This window comes from Salvelinus alpinus, chromosome 25 (genome assembly GCF_045679555.1).
Source record: "Salvelinus alpinus chromosome 25, SLU_Salpinus.1, whole genome shotgun sequence".
Lineage (NCBI taxonomy): Eukaryota > Metazoa > Chordata > Actinopteri > Salmoniformes > Salmonidae > Salvelinus > Salvelinus alpinus.
The window spans coordinates 3,504,504-3,522,208 of record NC_092110.1 but is presented as its reverse complement, the minus strand read 5'-3'; the positions used below and the strand labels follow the sequence as shown (position 1 = coordinate 3,522,208).

The 17,705-nt window shown below is 42.0% G+C and overlaps 1 protein-coding gene across 4 annotated transcripts; it reads right to left on the bottom strand.

Moving 5' to 3' along the window:
- Positions 1-761: 761 nt before the first annotated feature.
- Positions 762-17,625, bottom strand: LOC139553189 (forkhead box protein O3-like). 4 transcript variants are annotated; one of them, XM_071365232.1, is made up of 4 exons: positions 17,497-17,625; positions 16,991-17,111; positions 16,240-16,853; positions 762-4,332 (listed from the first exon to the last, which is right to left on the bottom strand). In XM_071365232.1, the coding sequence occupies exons 3-4, from the start codon at positions 16,813-16,815 to the stop codon at positions 2,971-2,973; spliced, it is 1,938 nt and encodes a 645-aa protein (XP_071221333.1). In that variant the 5' UTR covers positions 16,816-16,853; positions 16,991-17,111; positions 17,497-17,625; the 3' UTR covers positions 762-2,970. The 4 variants fall into 4 exon arrangements, with proteins under 4 accessions (XP_071221333.1, XP_071221329.1, XP_071221332.1 ...); XM_071365228.1 differs by having other exon boundaries at positions 16,240-17,111; XM_071365231.1 differs by having other exon boundaries at positions 16,240-17,107; positions 17,497-17,600.
- Positions 17,626-17,705: the final 80 nt, after the last annotated feature.

The window sequence follows — 17,705 nt, the reverse complement described above, 5'->3', positions numbered from 1 at the left end:
GGCTCCAACAGAGGATGGGCACATCCAATAAAAAATTGTCACAAGGTGCACTTCTACCAATAAATACTCAAGGACAAGGGAGTTTCATAATTCCTTTGTCACCAGCAGAAGGAGAAGAGAGGCTGTGATAGCCTGGACTGAACTGCATGGTGACTGTGATTGTGGATGGAGGATTAACAAGAAAGCAATATCCTGGTGCCCCCTTGAAATCAAATAATGTTTTGGGGGAGGCAGGTAGCCTAGTGGTTAGAGTGTTGGGCCAATAACTGAAAGGTTGCTGGATCAAATCCCTGAGCTGACAAGGTACACATCTGTAAAAACCCACTGTTCCCCAGTAGGCTGTCATTGTAAATAAGAATTTGTTCTTAACTGACTTGCCTGGTTAAATAAAAAAACATGGCCTTGTTATTGAATTTATGAATCAAGTGTACATCCACACACCATACTATTCCTATCCCAAAAAGGCAGTACTCAGTTTAATTTTTAACCATCTGGTAGCTATCAATCCTCCATTTTAAGATGGCATGTTTCCCTAGCAACCATTTTCTATAGCATGATGTCTGAGGACAAAGGACATATAGGAAATCGAACAATGTTCTTAGAAGAAGGATCCCTTTTGTCTTCAAACATTTTGCTATATAAATTCAATCCATTTTTGCTAGGTTACGCTTGCAGTAGCAGTGGAGTATGAGTATTAAAAAAAAAAAAAATACATGTTGAGATTGATAGAAATATTCAATACAATAAAAGACCGAGACACATTTTCAAGACGATTATAGTGCTTCACAAAGCTTTTATTTACATGCACCATTTCTTAGACCTACGTTACATCATCCAAAGTGAAAATACATAAGGGAATGCCAACAAACATCAAGTAGAGTGACGTAATTTAGGACCAGCAAGGTTAATAAGATCATAGGTAGGCAGTGAGTGATCTACAGTACGAGAAATAATACTGCAATATTACTTTAATGATGATACAAAACAAACAAAAAATTCAGCAGAAAACCAGCCAGTCAAATGGTTAATATCTAATCATCGTGAAACAAATCCAAAATATGTTGTATCAGGAGTCTAAATCCATCTACATTTATTACATAGAACTCCTATGTTGGTAGCGTTAAGAGTTACAAAGATGTCAAGAAAATAAGGAGTCATTAAAACTCCTAACATTTTCAACACAATAGCATAGGACACCCGTAAAGCTTGTACAATGTATGTTGACTCGAAATTTTGGTAATAATCTCTTCACTTAATCCTATTCCATGTGAGAAATCGGTTCAAAATATTTACATTATATTATTTTTGGGGCAATAATTTAAAACAGAATGTTAAAAGAGTTTATTGCTTCTGATTCTGTATGGAATGGGCTTTTCAATAACCTGATATTTCAGGCTTTGCCTAGATGTCAATATTTAGCATGAGTAAATGTTAATCCAATGTAAAAAAAAATATAGGAGTTTTGTAAACTGTAATTCCTTCAGATGTTCAAAATAAGTAAAAATACAAAGTAGATCCATTCTCATTGGATGAGATTGTAAACTTAACGCTTATGTTGACCCTTTTTTGTTCTTACAAAGTATATTGGAAAACCATGAGTTAAATCCATTGTTAAAATTATTGTGACAGTTGTTTTGCCTTTAGAATTGTACTTTATCCCTTATTTCTACTAAAGCGCGGGCTGAACAAAGTACATTTTCAATGTTTTATTTCTTGAATGTGGAAAAGATTTGGCAATATTCAAGAAGATATTGTACTGTAATTGTTCCCTATTTAACAGCTATCTAAATGGTATGCTACCATGCAACTGCCAGTCCTTTTTTACAACGCTTTTCCTTAAAGGTTCTGCATGGTCAATCCAACATCTGCAATGGCCGTACAGCGTTTAGAGCGACGCGGCCTCCGCAGAAGTCAGAGCATTCAGACTTCTTGCGCTTCGCAGAGCTGTCGGAAGTTGTCAAGGAAGTTAATATGTGTTTATAAAGCACCTTCCGCCCCCATGTACCGTCGACCAATCATGTCAATGCAGAGCTATACGGAGCCCTCCGTATTATTACAACATTTGGGAGGCGCATGGCAATGCGGTGCGGGAGCTCGATTTGGCCTCTGCAAGCCTCCAGAGGCTCCACTATCGCGTCAAAACCACCATACGGAGCATCGGGATTGCATTTCCAGAGCAATCGTGAATTGCTATAAGGACTAACAATCAAGCAACACCTGGGCCTATATTCATAAAGCTTCTTAGAGTAGGACTGTTGATCTAAAAGGCTAAACTGATCATGTATCAGTACTCATACTCAGAAATGCTTTATTGAATACAGGCCATGTTATAGTGCAGAGTGACATTGCAACTTTACAAGCAGAGAATTCGCTCAGGAGTATTGAATACCAAAATCACTGAAGAAAATTAACCAAACATCACATACATACAGTACAATTAACACCATGTGGATAACCTTGCATTTGATGACGTTAAACATTTATAAACTAAAATGTTCTATGATACAGGTGCATGGAATGGTTCTTTGATGCCAGGCGTTTCAAAAATACACAATTGCTCTTTTTCCTTATTTCTTTCGTCCTCTTTTCTGCTGAGAACATACCGGTAAAAGCATCAAAAGCTGAATCAAGTATATACAAAATAATGGTAACATTCTCTGGAGCTTGTTAGATGTAAACAGGCAGTCAACCACACTGGACTGACGGCTGGTTTGGCAAAAATATTGTGTTGGTTAATGTATGGTTAAGAAATATGACATGGGAAGCAGGGTAAAAAAAACAAAATAACATTTCATTTTAATATCAGTGTTTACTAATCACCACATAAGGATAAATCCCTGAGACTTAAAATAAGTGTCTATTTCACATTTTCACTTCACATTTACTAAAATCCCACTGATAATACTGATCGTTACTGTCTCAACTCCCAACACAGAGACTAAACAGAGCTCCACAGTCCCGGGCCTGTACTCACAAATCATCAATGCAGTCAGCGTCCATCAGCTCATTACGTATGATAGTGTCCATGTCACAGTCCAGGCTGCTGTTGAACACGTCCAAATCCAGATCGTCAGGGATGGGAAAGTGGTCCGGAGCGATCAACTGAAATGGGTTTTCAGAGGTGCTGTTGTTGGTACCAGAGCCACCAAGCTGCATAGAAGAGTTTCTACTGGGAGACGGTAGGTGCTGGAGAAGCTGCTTGGCCTGCTGGTCCAAGTCATTGCTTGAGCACAACACTTCATTGTTAGGTGTAGACAAGCCAGCCTGAGCCCGCCAACCAGGCATTAAGGAAGTCTGGGAATTCAGACCCGCAGCACCGTCCCAGTTTGATGACATCATAGGGTCCTTGCGGAGCAGCATGGCATTCCGCCGGGAATTCTGGGACAAAGTGACAGAGGCGCTGGCTTGTGACATCAGTGGGTCAGAGTGCGTGAGCATGATGTCGCTGACATGGCTGCCATGTGTCTCCAGGCTCAGCAGGTCCTGCAGGGTGTGGTGGTGGTTGAAACGAGAGGACAGGCAGGAGAAGGAAGCTTGGTGGTTCTCCTGGATGGTCTGCATGGGGGACTGGCGTAGGGAGGTCACTGAGGAGGACGGGGGGCTGAGCTGGAAGATGGAGATGGGAGGCCCGTAGCTGCCGGAGGATGGGATGCCCAGACTACTACTACCTCCTGAACAGCTGAAGGTTAACACTGAGCTCCCCATCTGATTGGGTCCTCCGCTCTCCACCTCCTGCCCCAGGGGCTGCTGGGACGCCGTCAGGCTGATGTTGTCCAGAAGGTCGCCCATCAGGTCGTCAGGGAGCCCGTCATTGAGGTTCATAGTGAGGGCCAGGTCGGCCAGACCTAGGGGGCCGGTGGAGGGAGACAAACTGCTGGGACTGGAGTAGAGCATGGGGGAGAGGGGAGAGATGGAGTCGTCATCCAGCGCCTCGTCCAGCTCTGGGTTGGCCAGGATGGGGGAAAGGCGCCCACTGATTGTGCTGGCGTTGGAGTTGGTGCGAGACCTGAAGTCCGTCCAGGCATCCAGTTCGTCGCTGCTGCGAGACGTGGGACTTCCTGTCCACTTGGACAAGCTAGAGGATAAGGATAAACTCTCGGAGCTGCCATCTTGGACGACCTGTAGGCCTAGAGATGCTTTCTTCTTGGCGGCGCGGCCTCGAGCACCTTTGATCAGCTTGTTGCTGTTGTCCATGGATACGGCCCGTCGTCGTGGAGCTTTGCCGCCTTTCCCGCCCTCAGGGTTGACCATCCACCAGGAACTCTTCCCCGTTCCTTCATTCTGCACCCGCATGAAACGACTGTGGAGAGATAGGTTGTGTCGGATGGAGTTCTGGAGATAGAGGAAAGGGTTAGTTTTGTGTGACACTTTAACAGGAGGTTAATACAATATTGTTACCTGTTAATTACAGTGTTACTACACAGGTATAAGAGCAACAATACATAAAACATGTTTTCGATGGAGAAAGAGCCCAATGCATGTGAATTTTGCAGTATTGATTTAATCCCTGATGCAAATTTGTGGATCGTCTTTGATGTTAAAGATTCTTGGTGGTAAAATTGCTATAAAAAAAAAAGTTTTTATATGGAGACTTAACCCCTGTAAAAAAAAAAAACAGCCTGTGCTCAATCATACATACACACTGGACATAAAGCTGAGAAGCAAAGTAAAGGGAGAAAACAATAACATACACACACGGGTTATTACACTGCAGTTATGCAATGTGTGGGTCTCATTCTGGGAGATACAGTATTCCAATGCAGCTGTGACCTATTTTCTGTCTGCTGCTGTAAAAAGGTCTAACAGATTTCCCTGGAGATATTCTCAACCATGTAGCTTCTAAATTAAAAGGGCTGGAGTCTGTCTGTGCATTCAGGTTACACTAACAGGGAGTCCTGCCACAGAGCGAAGCAAAGGAGAGCAGGGGAGAGGAGAAAACGCAGTAAGTCATTTCTGGGTCTGCAGCACCAGGGCTTGGAGAGGGGTGGGTTAATGAAAGATGTATGGATATGTGTCAGTGTTCAAGGGTAGTCCTAAGTGCCTCTACCATTTTGCCTAGCAAAATCTGATATGCACACGTATGCCTACTATGCAAAGCTGGACATTTGTGATGCGAGATAGATCACTGACCAAACCGGCCTATTCTTTCCTATGGGTCAGTGGGCTGTTCTGTCTATATCTAAATATGGGTCAATGTTTTGGTCTGTTGACATCAAACTTCCCGAAAACCCCTCGGTCACTGACTCGCTCCAAGCCAATTACAGGATTAAACTAAGCAGTGACACACTTTTATCATCCAGTCAGGAGTGAAACATGCTTCTCTTTTCCTGAACTGTTAATGCACGACTCATCAGTCGTTCTTTTACTTAGCCTGGCAAGGTTGATAAGACTTTGCAACATGCCAACCTCTGTGGGTATGACTGTGGTTAGCTGTAAAGCTGGGAATTGGCAGGGACCCCATGATACGATATCACTATACCTACACTACCGGTCAAAAGTCTTAGAACACCTACTCATTCAAGGGTTTTTCTTTATTTTGACTATTTTCTACATTGTATAGTGTAGGCATCAAAACTATGAAATAACACATATGGAATCATGTAGTAACAAAAAAAGTGTTAAACAAATCAAAATATATTTTATATTTAAGATTCTTCAAATAGCCACCCTTTGCCTTGATGACAGCTTTGCACACTCTTGGCATTCTCTCAACCAGCTACATGAGGTAGTCCCCTGGAATGCAATTAAATTAGCAGGTGTGCCTTGTTAAAAGTTAATTTGTGGAATTTCTTTCCAGCCAATCTCTTCTTCTTATTGGTGTCCTTTAGTAGTGGTTTCTTTGCAGCAATTCGACCACGAAGGCCTGATTCAGTCTCCTCTGAACAGTTGATGTTGAGAAGTGTCTGTTACTTGAACTATGTGACGCATTTATTTGGGCTGCAATTTCTGAGGCTGGTAATTCTAATGAACTTATCCTCTGTTGCAGAGGTAACTCTGGGTCTTCCATTCATGTGGCAGTCTTCATGAGAGCCAGTTTCATCATAGCACTTGATAGTTTTTGCGACTGCACTTGAAGAAACTTTCAAAGTTCTTGAAATGTTCCGTATTGACTGACCTTCATGTCTTAAAGTAATGATGGACTGTCGTTTCTCTTTGCTTATTTGAGCTGTTCTAGCCATAATATGGACTTGGTCTTTTACCAAATAGGGCTATCTTCTGTATACCCCCTTAACTTGTCACAACACAACTGATTGGCTCAAACGCATTGAGGAAAGAAATTCCACATATTAACTTTTAACAAGACACACCTGCTAATTTAAATGCATTCCAGGTGACTACCTCATGAAGCTGGTTGAGAATGCCAAGAGTGTGCAAAGCTGTCATCAAGGCAAAGGGTGGCTATTTGAAGAATCTCAAATATAAAATATATTTTGATTTGTTTAACACTTTTTTGGTTACTTCATGATTCCATATTTCATAGTGTTTATGTTATTCTACAATGTAGAAAATAGTACAAATAAAGAAAAACCCTTGAATGAGTAGGCGTTCTAAAACGTTTGACCGGTAGTGTAGGTGCAGACACGATATGTATTGCGATTCTCACGATTCTATATGTACTGCGATTCAATACTGCCATTTTATATACAGTTGAAGTCGGGAAGGTCACATTCACTTAGGTCGTAGTCATTAAAACTCATTTTTCAACCACTCCATACATTTCTTGTTAACAAACTATAGCTTTGTGCATGACAAGTAATTTTCCCAACAATTGATTACATACAGATTATTTCACTGTATCCCAATTCCAGTGGGTCCGAAGTTTACATACACTAAGTTGACTGTGCCTTTAAACAGCTTGGAAAATTCCAGAAAATGAAGTCATGGCTTTAGAAGATTCTGATAGGCTAATTGACATCATTTGAGTTAATTGGAGGTGTATCTGTGGATGCATTTCAAGGCCTACCTTCAAACTCAGTGCCTCTTTGCTTGACATCATGGGAAAATCAAAAGAAATCAGCTAAGACCTCAGAAAAACAATTGTAGACCTCCACAAGTCTGGTTCATCCTTGGGAGCAAATGATCCTTGGGACAAAGATCAAACTTTTTGGAGAAATGTTCTCTGGTCTGATGAAACAAAAATAGAACTGTTTGGCCATAATGACCATAGTTATCTTGAGGAAAAAGGGGGAGGCTTGCAAGCCGAAGAACACCATCCCAACCGTGAAGCACGGTGGCAGCATCATGTTGTGGGGGTGCTTTGCTGCAGGAGGGAGTGGTGCACTTCACAAAATAGATGGCATCATGAGAATGGAAAATTATGTGGATATATTGAAGCAACATCAGTCATGAAGTTAAAGCTTGGTCGCAAATGGGTCTTCCAAATGGACAATGACCCCAAGCATACTTCCAAAGTTGTGGCAAAATGGCTTAAGGACAACAAAGTCAAGATATTGGAGTGGCCATCACAAAGCCCTGACCTCAATCCCATAGAAAATTTGTGGGCAGAACTGAAAAAGTGTGTGCGAGCAAGGAGGCCTACAAACCTGACTCAGTTACACCATCTCTCTCAGGAGGAATGGGGCAAAACTCACCCAACTTATTGTGGGAAGCTTGTGGAAGGCTACCCGAAACGTTTGACCCAAGTTAAACAATTTAAAGGCAATGCTACCAAATACTAATTGAGTGTATGTAAACTTCTGACCCACTGGGAATGTGATGAAATAAATAAAAGCTAAAATAAATAAATAATTATCTACTATTATTCTGACATTTCACATTATTAAAATAAAAGTGGTGATCCTAACTGACCTAAGACAGGGAATTTTTACTAGGATTAAATGTCAGGAATTGTGAAAAACTGAGTTTAAATGTATTTGGCTATGGTGTATGTAAACTTCCGACTTCAACTGTACAATACTGCCAAAGATATTGCACACCATGTCTGCTGCAGAGGGACAAGAGAGAGCCATGAGAAAACGAGTTGTGATCAGACATAGATATTAAAAAAGTGCTGGAAACGTGCTGGCTCACCATTTTAAAAAGAAAAGAAGATAGAGAACAAGCTAGAGAATGAGAAATTCCGGAGTTTTGGCACAGGTACAGCTGACTAGCGCTAGCTAGAGTTAACTACTTATTATTATCATCATCAATTATTTTTGATACTTGGAGTCAAGATATCGCAATACTCTGCTGTATCAATTTAGCTGATTAGGTTACACAAACCTACCTCATTCAGATCTAAATCTATACATTGTTGTATTATTTGTATTTTCCCATGTATAATTGCAAGTAGAATGTGATCTCTATATTTTTTGAAAAATATATCTTTTTTTAACCTTTATTTAACTAGGCAAGTCAGTTAATAAGAACAAATTCTTATTTACAATGACAGCCTACCCTGGCCCAAACCCGGACGACATTGGGCTAATTGTGCGCCGGACTCCCAATCATGGCCAGTTGTGATAGAGCCTGGAATCGAACCAGGGTCTGTAGTGACGCCTCTAGCACTGAGATGCAGTGGGAGCCCAATATGCAGTGCTTTCTGTAAAAAGACAGAACTAGAAGCACCCACTGCGGCGCTCCCTTCCCCCACTCTGTCATACAACAGCAGCAGCCGGTAGCAGCCTTTGACCAAAGCCTCCTTGTGAAGACAGAGAGACACAGACACCAGAATTCTTCCAGTCTACACAAAGCAACGCCAGATCCAGAGTAAACCAGCAGCACGCCTCTTCCCCCTCTATTTCTCGCCCCGCTCACATCATCCCCGTCTCTCCCTCAGACACCCTCTATTTCTCCCTCGCTATCAATCTCTCTCGGTCCCATCTCTCACTCCCTCTTACTGCTACACATTGACCTACATAGTTTCCAGTCAGCTGATTCTGATTCTTGTGCTCGGGCCACCAGCCAAAAAAAAAAAAAAAATGGAGGTATGGAGCACAGCAGCCAATGGCAAGACTCCCATTGATTGTAAACTAACCATAGTAGGTAGACCCATAACACTGTACCAGGACAATAGCTACAGCAAAGGGTGCATTGCCTAGCAACCTGGCATAATGCATCCATTCCGTAAAAAATAAGACTTACAAACAAAATGTTTCAGAACAAATGTGCACTAAATAGGTAAGTTATGTATGAAACATGTTGGGTTGACTGCAGGGCTAAATAAAAGTATATTCAAGGTTGAACAGAAGCACTAATGTATGGCATAAAACATAGCGTTATTATCAAAGTGGGAGCCGAATTACCTACTGTATAGATTAACAACGTCAACGATTAGCCCCAAACCACTCTTCATAAAGGACATAATGCACCGACCTTGCACCAGCTCAGCCGATACAGATAGACAGTCTAAATCTTATATTCCTTAATGCCACACTGTCTAATAGCTGAGATGAACTACTGACCATAGAACTATAGGCTAAATCCCTCCCTAATATGCAGACTAAACCTCTTCCTATGTGTACAGAGTATCAGTACACTACTGTACCAGATATATAGTGTCAATAGAAGAATAGAACTAACCTATTGAAACTAAGACCTAAATGGTGATCTCTAAAGCCGTCAGCATGCTTCAGTTTGGCTGGAGGCAAGCCGAATCGTCGTTTGAAAAACTAGAAAAAAAGCGTCAATAGTACTGTTTGTCCATTTTGAGACGCCGTAGCCAGCATACACTTCCTCAAAATAATTAGAATGAATCCAACTCAATAAATCTGTAATTTTTACATTTTTGCCAAGATCATAACCACACAATTTTACATAAGATGTTTGGTGCAGTATTTCTCAATAAAAAAAATCTCTCTCGTTGAATCACAAAGACTTTATTGAAGAATCCCTACTGTTGACCAATCACCGACGAAGGGTCGTAGAATTCGGCAACCGACTTTGGCTTGCCTCAAGAAAAAAATTCTGTGTGCCCTAACAGTAAAAAAAAAACCTTACCGATGTCCTAAACGAACTAAAATGTCACAAAATGACGTCATAACATATACACAAACTCTTCTGAACTGTTTCGGCTGGGAAGCATGCGGACGCCTTAACAGTGTGAGCCACCCACAAGTAATCATAAGTGGTTTGTTGCGTGACTATTTCCATGACTAGCTAGGTTCCCATCCAATTGGCGACAGACTTTCATGTGAATATTCAGAAATCTGCATAAAGAAAGTATGCTCATTTTCCCACCAGTGGTGGGTTTCCACCAAACTGACTTGTTGTGGATAAATATCAGTGCGTGATGACATAGTACATTGTGTGCACTTTCTCGCTTAAGTTTTCAGGTACCGAATAAAAATGTAAAGTTCAATGTGTTTTTATCGCATTTTAAACTCTACCGATAGCGGTCAAAAACTGTTGCGTTAAATAGAAAAGGTGCCTACTCTGGTATTGGCACACCTGCGCCCTAACAGCTCACAGGTACAGCGCGGGTAGGCTAATGATTCAACCATATACACATCAGCAACCACAGCTAATGAAGTCACTGAAACCCTTAAAGAGTTGCAGTCTGTTTTGGAATGGGTGGCCAGTAATAAACTGGTCCTGAACATCTCCAAAACTAAGAGCCATGTATTTGGTACAAATCATTCCTTAAGTTCTAGACCTCAGCTGAATCTGGTAATGAATCGTGTGGCTGTCGAACAAGTTGAGGAGACTAAATTACTTGGCGTTACCTTAGATTGTAAACTGTCATGGTCAAAACATATAGATTCAATGGTTGTAAAGATGGGGAGAGGTCTGGCCGTAATAAAGAGATGCTCTGCTTTTTTTGACAACACACTCCAAAAAGCAAGTCCTGCAGGCTCTAGTTTTGTCTAATCTTGATTATTGTCCAGTCGTGTGGTCCAGTGCTGCAAGGAAATACCTAGTTAAGCTGCAGCTGGCCCAGAACAGAGCGGCACATTTTGCTCTTCATTGTAATCAGAGGGCTGATAAAAATACTATGCATGCCAGTCTCTCTTGGCTAAGAGTTGAGGAGAGACTGACTGCATCACTTCTTTTTATATGAAACATTAATGTGATTAAAATTCCAAATTGTTTGCATAGTCAACTTACACACAGCTCTGACACACACTTATCCCACCAGACATGCCACCAGGGGTCTTTTCACAATCCACAAATCCAGAACAAATTCAAGAAAGCGTAGTATTATATAGAGCCCTTATTGCATGGAACTTCCTTCCATCTCATATTGCTCAAATAAACAGCAAACCAGTTAATTTTTTTTTATTTTTTTAAACACCTCACGGCACAACGCCTTTCCACTATTTGACCTCGATAGTTTGTGTGTATGCACTGATGTGTAGGCTACATGTGCCTTTTTAAAAAATGTATGTAGTTCTGTCCTTGTCTATTGATGTTCTGTATTATGTTTCATGGTTTGTGTGGACCCCAGGAAGAGTAGCTGCTGCTTTGGCAACAGCTAATGGGGATCCTAATAAAATACCAAATATCTACATGGAGATATTATGGATAACAATATTTTTATTTGTCAAACAACGATCATCAGGGCCGTGTCCGAATACCATACTTAAAACGGCATGCTATTTACTCTTTGGCGCATACTATTTAGCACGTACCGTTTAGTAAAAAGTATGCAGTATTCCATGGCAACAACGCAGTAGCGGCTCCTGATTGGCTTAGGTGCGGAGGGGACGAGTGCAAATTCAACAGACATATATCGCATTAACCAGCCTAAACTCTGAATAGAATAGGTTAGTTATAGGCCTACTCAGTCTGCCTATAACATTTGACCTACACCGTAGACCATATAGCCCATCTATCCCATTTAAAAAGTGCTGAAGTCAAACAGATGATTTAGTTCCATTTCGACATATTTAGTGATACCAAAGTGCTGTAACATTTATATGAAATCAAATAGCCTAGTACACACACCAAAACTATTCTAAATGTTCAAATCAAAAGGCTAGTTCACAGAAATTCAGAACCGCTGGACAGCAACATAATAAACAAACGCACTAATTATTGGGAACGAGATCAAAATGACTGCTAAGGCTTGATCCATAAACAAAATAGGTAGACTAGCCAAAAAAACTAAAACAATCCACATGTTCAACTCAAAAGCAGCCATTTCCCGAGTCCCCGGTGCCGACAGATTCAGAAATCAAAAGATGGTTTAGTATTTCGTTTTAAAGCTCTGACGAAGGCCAAGGGAACAAATAACACTTCAGTGAGAAACTAGTAATCCACTTTGGGATTTGTATTTTTTTTTTTAAAGAATGTTTCCAAAGATGCAATACTTGTGATCATTTTAAGGAGAACAAAAACTACTTAGCCTACATTTGAAAACCACCAAAGAAGCTTTGGGCATCTTCCCAATTAAGTAGCCTAGTTTTGTTGTTTGCTACTTGAAGAGAACTTGCAGCCCACCTCTTCCAATGCACTGTGGAAAAGTGTGCATCGAATTCTACTAGATGACCAGCCGGAATGAGTATAACATCCTGGGATTTTAACCATACTTGATTTTCGAAATGTCACATACTATTAAAACATTCTATATTTGCATACTGAGAATGCATCATTGCGTTGTTTCACGCTATTAGTTGATTTTGGTAGCACATCCCCATATCTAATTGATCAGCTGTTGTCAAAGCCGAAACGAGTATGACGTCCAGGCATTAAAAGTATACTTGATTCTCAAAATGTCGTATACTATTAAGCTTTATTTTTTCGCATATTCAAACAGCCTACTATTGAGGACGCAAGTATGGGTATTCGGACACGGCCCGTGTCACCAGAATAAGACCCTCGTTATTGATTTATTGTTATAACTATGATCATTATCATAGTAATGATCCTAGTGGCGTTGCGGTCTAAGGCACTGCATCTCAGTGCTAGAGGCATCACTACAGACCCTGGTTCGATTCCAGGCTGTATCATAACCGGTCGTGACTGGGAGTCCCATAGGGCGCCGCACAATTGGCCCAGCATCTTCCGGGTTAGGGTTTGGCTGTCATTGTAAATTCGAATTTGACTGACTTGCCTAGTTAATAAATAAATGTTAAATAAAAATAAAACACCAACATTTTAATTATTCCATTTCTTTAGACCCACCAACCTCTATCCAACAGTTGCACAGGATTACAAACCTAGACTATTTCTATTTCCAGACCTCTTTTTTCCATTTAAATCCAGCAAAGCTGAAGCTTTCATTAGACTCGATTCCATGACGGATGGATTGGTTTTCCAGGCCAAACTAATCCCCAGAATCAAACGGAGGCAAGAGACAACAGACCAGACAGAGAGAGCCCTTTGCAGACCAAAATGATAGGCTTAAAGGGATATTTCAGGATTTTAGCAATGAAGATCTACCTACCTCCCAAGACTCAGATGAACTAATGGATACCATTTTTATGTCTCTGCATCCAGTATGAAGGAAGTTAGGGGTAGTTTTGCGAGCCAATGCTAACTTGCTTAGCGCAGAGACGGGTAGTCTTCGGCTACAGCTAGCATGCCACCAGTCTTTGTGCGAAACTACCTCTAACTTCCTTCACGTTTGCTTCATAGCCAAAATCCGGAACTATCCCTTTAACCACCAGGTTATAAGGGCACTAGAAGAGAGGCCTCTGATGAGAGGGACTACCTGAACTAATGAATACTCCCCAGGAAAAACAATACTCATAAAATGGGAAAAGGTGGATGAAGAAGTATCTCCACTCGGGAGAAATGAAAGGAAAATAACTACCTTCATTGGCTGTTGAGGCCAGGTAGTGGGGTCTTTCTACATACTAAAAATAAATAAAATAAATAAAAATAAATGTTTACCCCCTTTTCTCCCCAATTTTCGTGGTATCCAATCGCTAGTAATTACTATCTTGTCTCATCGCTACAACTCCCGTACGGGCTCGGGAGAGACGAAGGTCGAAAGCCATGCGTCCTCCGAAGCACAACCCAACCAAGCCGCACTGCTTCTTAACACAGCGCGCCTCCAACCCGGAAGCCAGCTGCACCAATGTGTCGGAGGAAACACCGTGCACCTGGCCCCCTTGGTTAGCGCGCACTGCGCCCGGCCCGCCACAGGAGTCGCTGGAGCGCGATGAGACAAGGATATCACTACCCGCCAAACCCTCCCTAACCCGGACGACGCTAGGCCAATTGTGCGTCGCCCCACGGACCTCCCGGTCGCGGCCGGCTGCGACAGAGCCTGGGCGCGAACCCAGAGACTCTGGTGGCGCAGCTAGCGCTGCAGTGCCCTAGACCACTGCGCCACCCGGGAGCCCCCTTTTTCCCTACATACTGTAGTGACCAGACCCTACGGGACCCTAGTAAAAACAAATGCACTATAAAAGGAAAGACGATGCCATTTGGGAAACAAATGTGTTTAACTGCGCCTTTGTTCCGATTATGTCACTGAAAACTGCTCGGATGAATAAACTCAGATCAAAAGGACACCAACCTAAACTTCCACTAACATTACAATTGGTCACCCTAAATGTGTTTTAATTTCATTAAAATGTTTAATTTTCAACTGCTGACAAATATTTCTTTACAAGAAAAGTGTTTGTTGTAATTTGTTACATTGAGCCGAGATCCCCTGCAGGCCAGAGGGCCTCTTCTACATGCAAATACTCTGATAAGACAGTGTCAGTCAGAGGAACTCTCCACTCAGTGTTAGCGTAAAGTGAGTGGCGTAAAGTGAAACTGAACAATTCGGGTTTGGACCCAGGCTGACAGTATATAGCCTAAGTCTCCTAAACCAGAGCCATAGTGTAGGCCTATATGGTTCTGTCCTAAACTCGAGACAGCATCTGATTGTCCAGCTTTCTCTGAATGGTCTTCATCAAGAGGGCTGAATGACAGTGTAGGTATGCATCTGCTTCTATTACAGCACTGTCATAGGCCGGGTGACAAGATTGGTGTTGGCTACACTCAGGAGGGGCCTCATGCAATAGTGATATCTGCATGGGGCATCCCTTGTTTCTATCAGGCAGCCACACACTTTCCAATCCCAGCTGGTTATCATTTTTGTATGCATTGTAATTCCAGAAAATGTCCATAATATATCTGCCGCTGATAGTGGAATGATATTGTTTTACAGTATTACTTACCCGCCACTGTTCGCTCAATTTCAGTTTCTGTGAGAAACCCTACACTATGCAGTGCTTGTTATCATTGTACCATCTAAATCGCTGTGAAATATCTTTTCAATAACAAAAATATATCGTTTTTATAGTTGTTTGAAAATTTGTTGGTTTCAGTTTTGGTCCACCAGCTTCAAACTGTAAAAACGATATTTGTTACTGAAAATATATATTTCATAGCGATTTAGATGGTACAATGATAACAAGCACTATTAGTGCTTGTTATCTCAGATAAACTGAATTTGAGCAAACAGTGTAGAATTTTTGTAACAAGGAAATGACAGCGATTTCCACTAGATAACACAGCCACAAAGTCAGAACAGCTTTTCTCAGTATGACAACAGATGCCAATCCAGCGGGAGAACTCAATAGGCGAATATCACAGCCAATCCCAACACTGGTGGGTAAGTAACACTATGAAACACTATCATTCCACTATTAGCGGCAGATATATATTATGGACATTTTCTGAAATACATTTTTATGTGTAGCACCTATAAGAACACTATCACCCCAGGCCATATAACCCCAGGAATTACAGGAAATTAGCTTTAAAACTGCACATTGTTCTCTCTGCCCCATGGCAAAATGTGTAGAATTGCAGCAAACTTGCTTTAAAAACTAAAACATTTTCTCTACGTCCCGTGTAGAATTGCAGGAAATATACTCTAAAAACAATATAGTTATTTATTTTATCTCCGCTGTCAAGAGGGGGGGGGGCACTACTCGCAACAAATTTCACGTGGGGCCCCCAATAGAATAGGGCCGGCTCTGACTACGTGTGGGTATGGATGTGGGTAAGCAGACCCGCAAGTCACTTGCGGCTCCTAATGAGTTGAGCTTTTGTGGCCCCCACCCCTATCCCTGGTCTAGATGGAGGAAGACTTTATACCAAAAAACATACTGTGGTCCTTGGTATGTGTGTGATTGAATACCCCGAGTGTCCCCTCACTACAATATGTACAGTATGTAGCCTACCTAAAACAGATTAACTCCAAGTGAAAGCATTGTTTATCTTTATCAACTCAGATGCCACCTGCAGATGACAGTGCACACTAAGAACACATGGGCTCACTCACACAGCCTTTGTTACAGTGTTATTACTGAAAGCATCATCCCATATCAGTGATGTCACCCTGCTGCTCACCTTCCAGCCTGCAGAGCTGTTGCTGTCTCCTTTGTCCTTGAAGTAAGGGACAGACCTCACCATCCACTCATAGATCTGGGATAATGTCAGCCTCTGGTCCGGGGAGCTCTCTATGGCCTGGGTGATGAGGTCCGCATAGGAGTAGTTCCCCCAGGCATTCCTCCTAGCTGAAGACTTCCTAGGTTGGGAGGCCAGGCCATTGAGAGCTGAGACAGCATGCGTCTGTGTGGACAAGGAGGACCCATCGACGTCATTCCCCTCTTTGGAAGTGGGATTTAGTACTTCTTCCTTAGTGGTGGTGGTGAAGCATGGGTGTTTAGAAGAGTTCTTTGTGTTCTGATGTATGGCTATGCCACCATTCACATTATTGGCAGTATAAGAGCTAGAGCTGCTGGGTGCTGTGACATCATCATCCTCTTCCTCGGGGATGCTGTCATCGTTTGATTCGGGCTTCCCTGCATTGAACTCTGGTCGAGGCAGAGGCCAGGTGCAAGACCTTGGTCGTTTCTGGGGCTCAAAGTCTGGATCGATGTCAATATCCTGAGAGAGTGGTTCATTGTGTGATACTCCAGCCATATTCCTCTCCTTGGTTTCTTGCTTGTATTCGGTATACACTGATCAACAAAGTTGCATTCCATTAATAATAGGCTATTATTCGTTTGGTTATCATGCATAATATTAGCAATCAATCACCAGACTCGTTTAAAGCATGCATAATGAGTCAAATGTGTCCACGGTCCACATTCCACACCTCCAGATGATTGAACTCCACGTGCGTCCCGTCGACTGTCTTTTCTCTGATGATCGCAGCAACTTGATCGTGCGATTCAAAAGGCCATTGTTTCATGTGAATTTATTACTGCAGCGTCTGTCTGTAAACAAATTGATTTATTATACATACGACATTTTAAGTGATCCAACAGAATTCCATCACCTATCTTGGGAATGGCGTGTAGCGCACCCTCTAGAATAACGTTAGCTAGCTACTGTATACAATCAACAGCGTTCCGTGTTTGTTTACTATTTCCAATATGCGGGTTACATTAAAAAAAAAAATTGCTCGCTAGCGATAAGAATCCACACCTTCACATTCCAAATGGAGCTGCCATCTTGACCATTTCCTTCCCAAATCCTTTATTAACCGTGTAGCTATGAGCACCGCCGAGAGCTTTCATTCCCTGCCTCCAGTGAGCTACTGGTTTACCATCGAGAAATTATTTTCAGCATTTGCAACAAATGAAGAGTTCAGCTACTTACACAATGTTGCATGTCGAATTAATAAAACATTCGCTCTGCTTGTGATTCTGCTCCCTCTCCTCATCCCGAGCAGCGGTGCACACCACAAGCACAACCTCCAAGGCCATCTCCAGCTGGCTACTAGTACTGTATAGTCCCAGATGAAAGAAAAGACCTGCCCCCTAGATTGCACTGAAGGAATCGGCGTTAAAGTGACACGCTCACTGTAT

Coding starts and splice junctions, on each gene's coding strand:
- LOC139553189 (XM_071365228.1), bottom strand. CDS start 16,815: ATGGCTGGAGTATCACACAATGAACCACTCTCTCAGGATATTGACATC. Junction 4,333..16,239: donor ACAGCTCTGCAGGCTGGAAG/GTGAGCAGCAGG, acceptor CTCTATCTCCAG/AACTCCATCCGACACAACCT.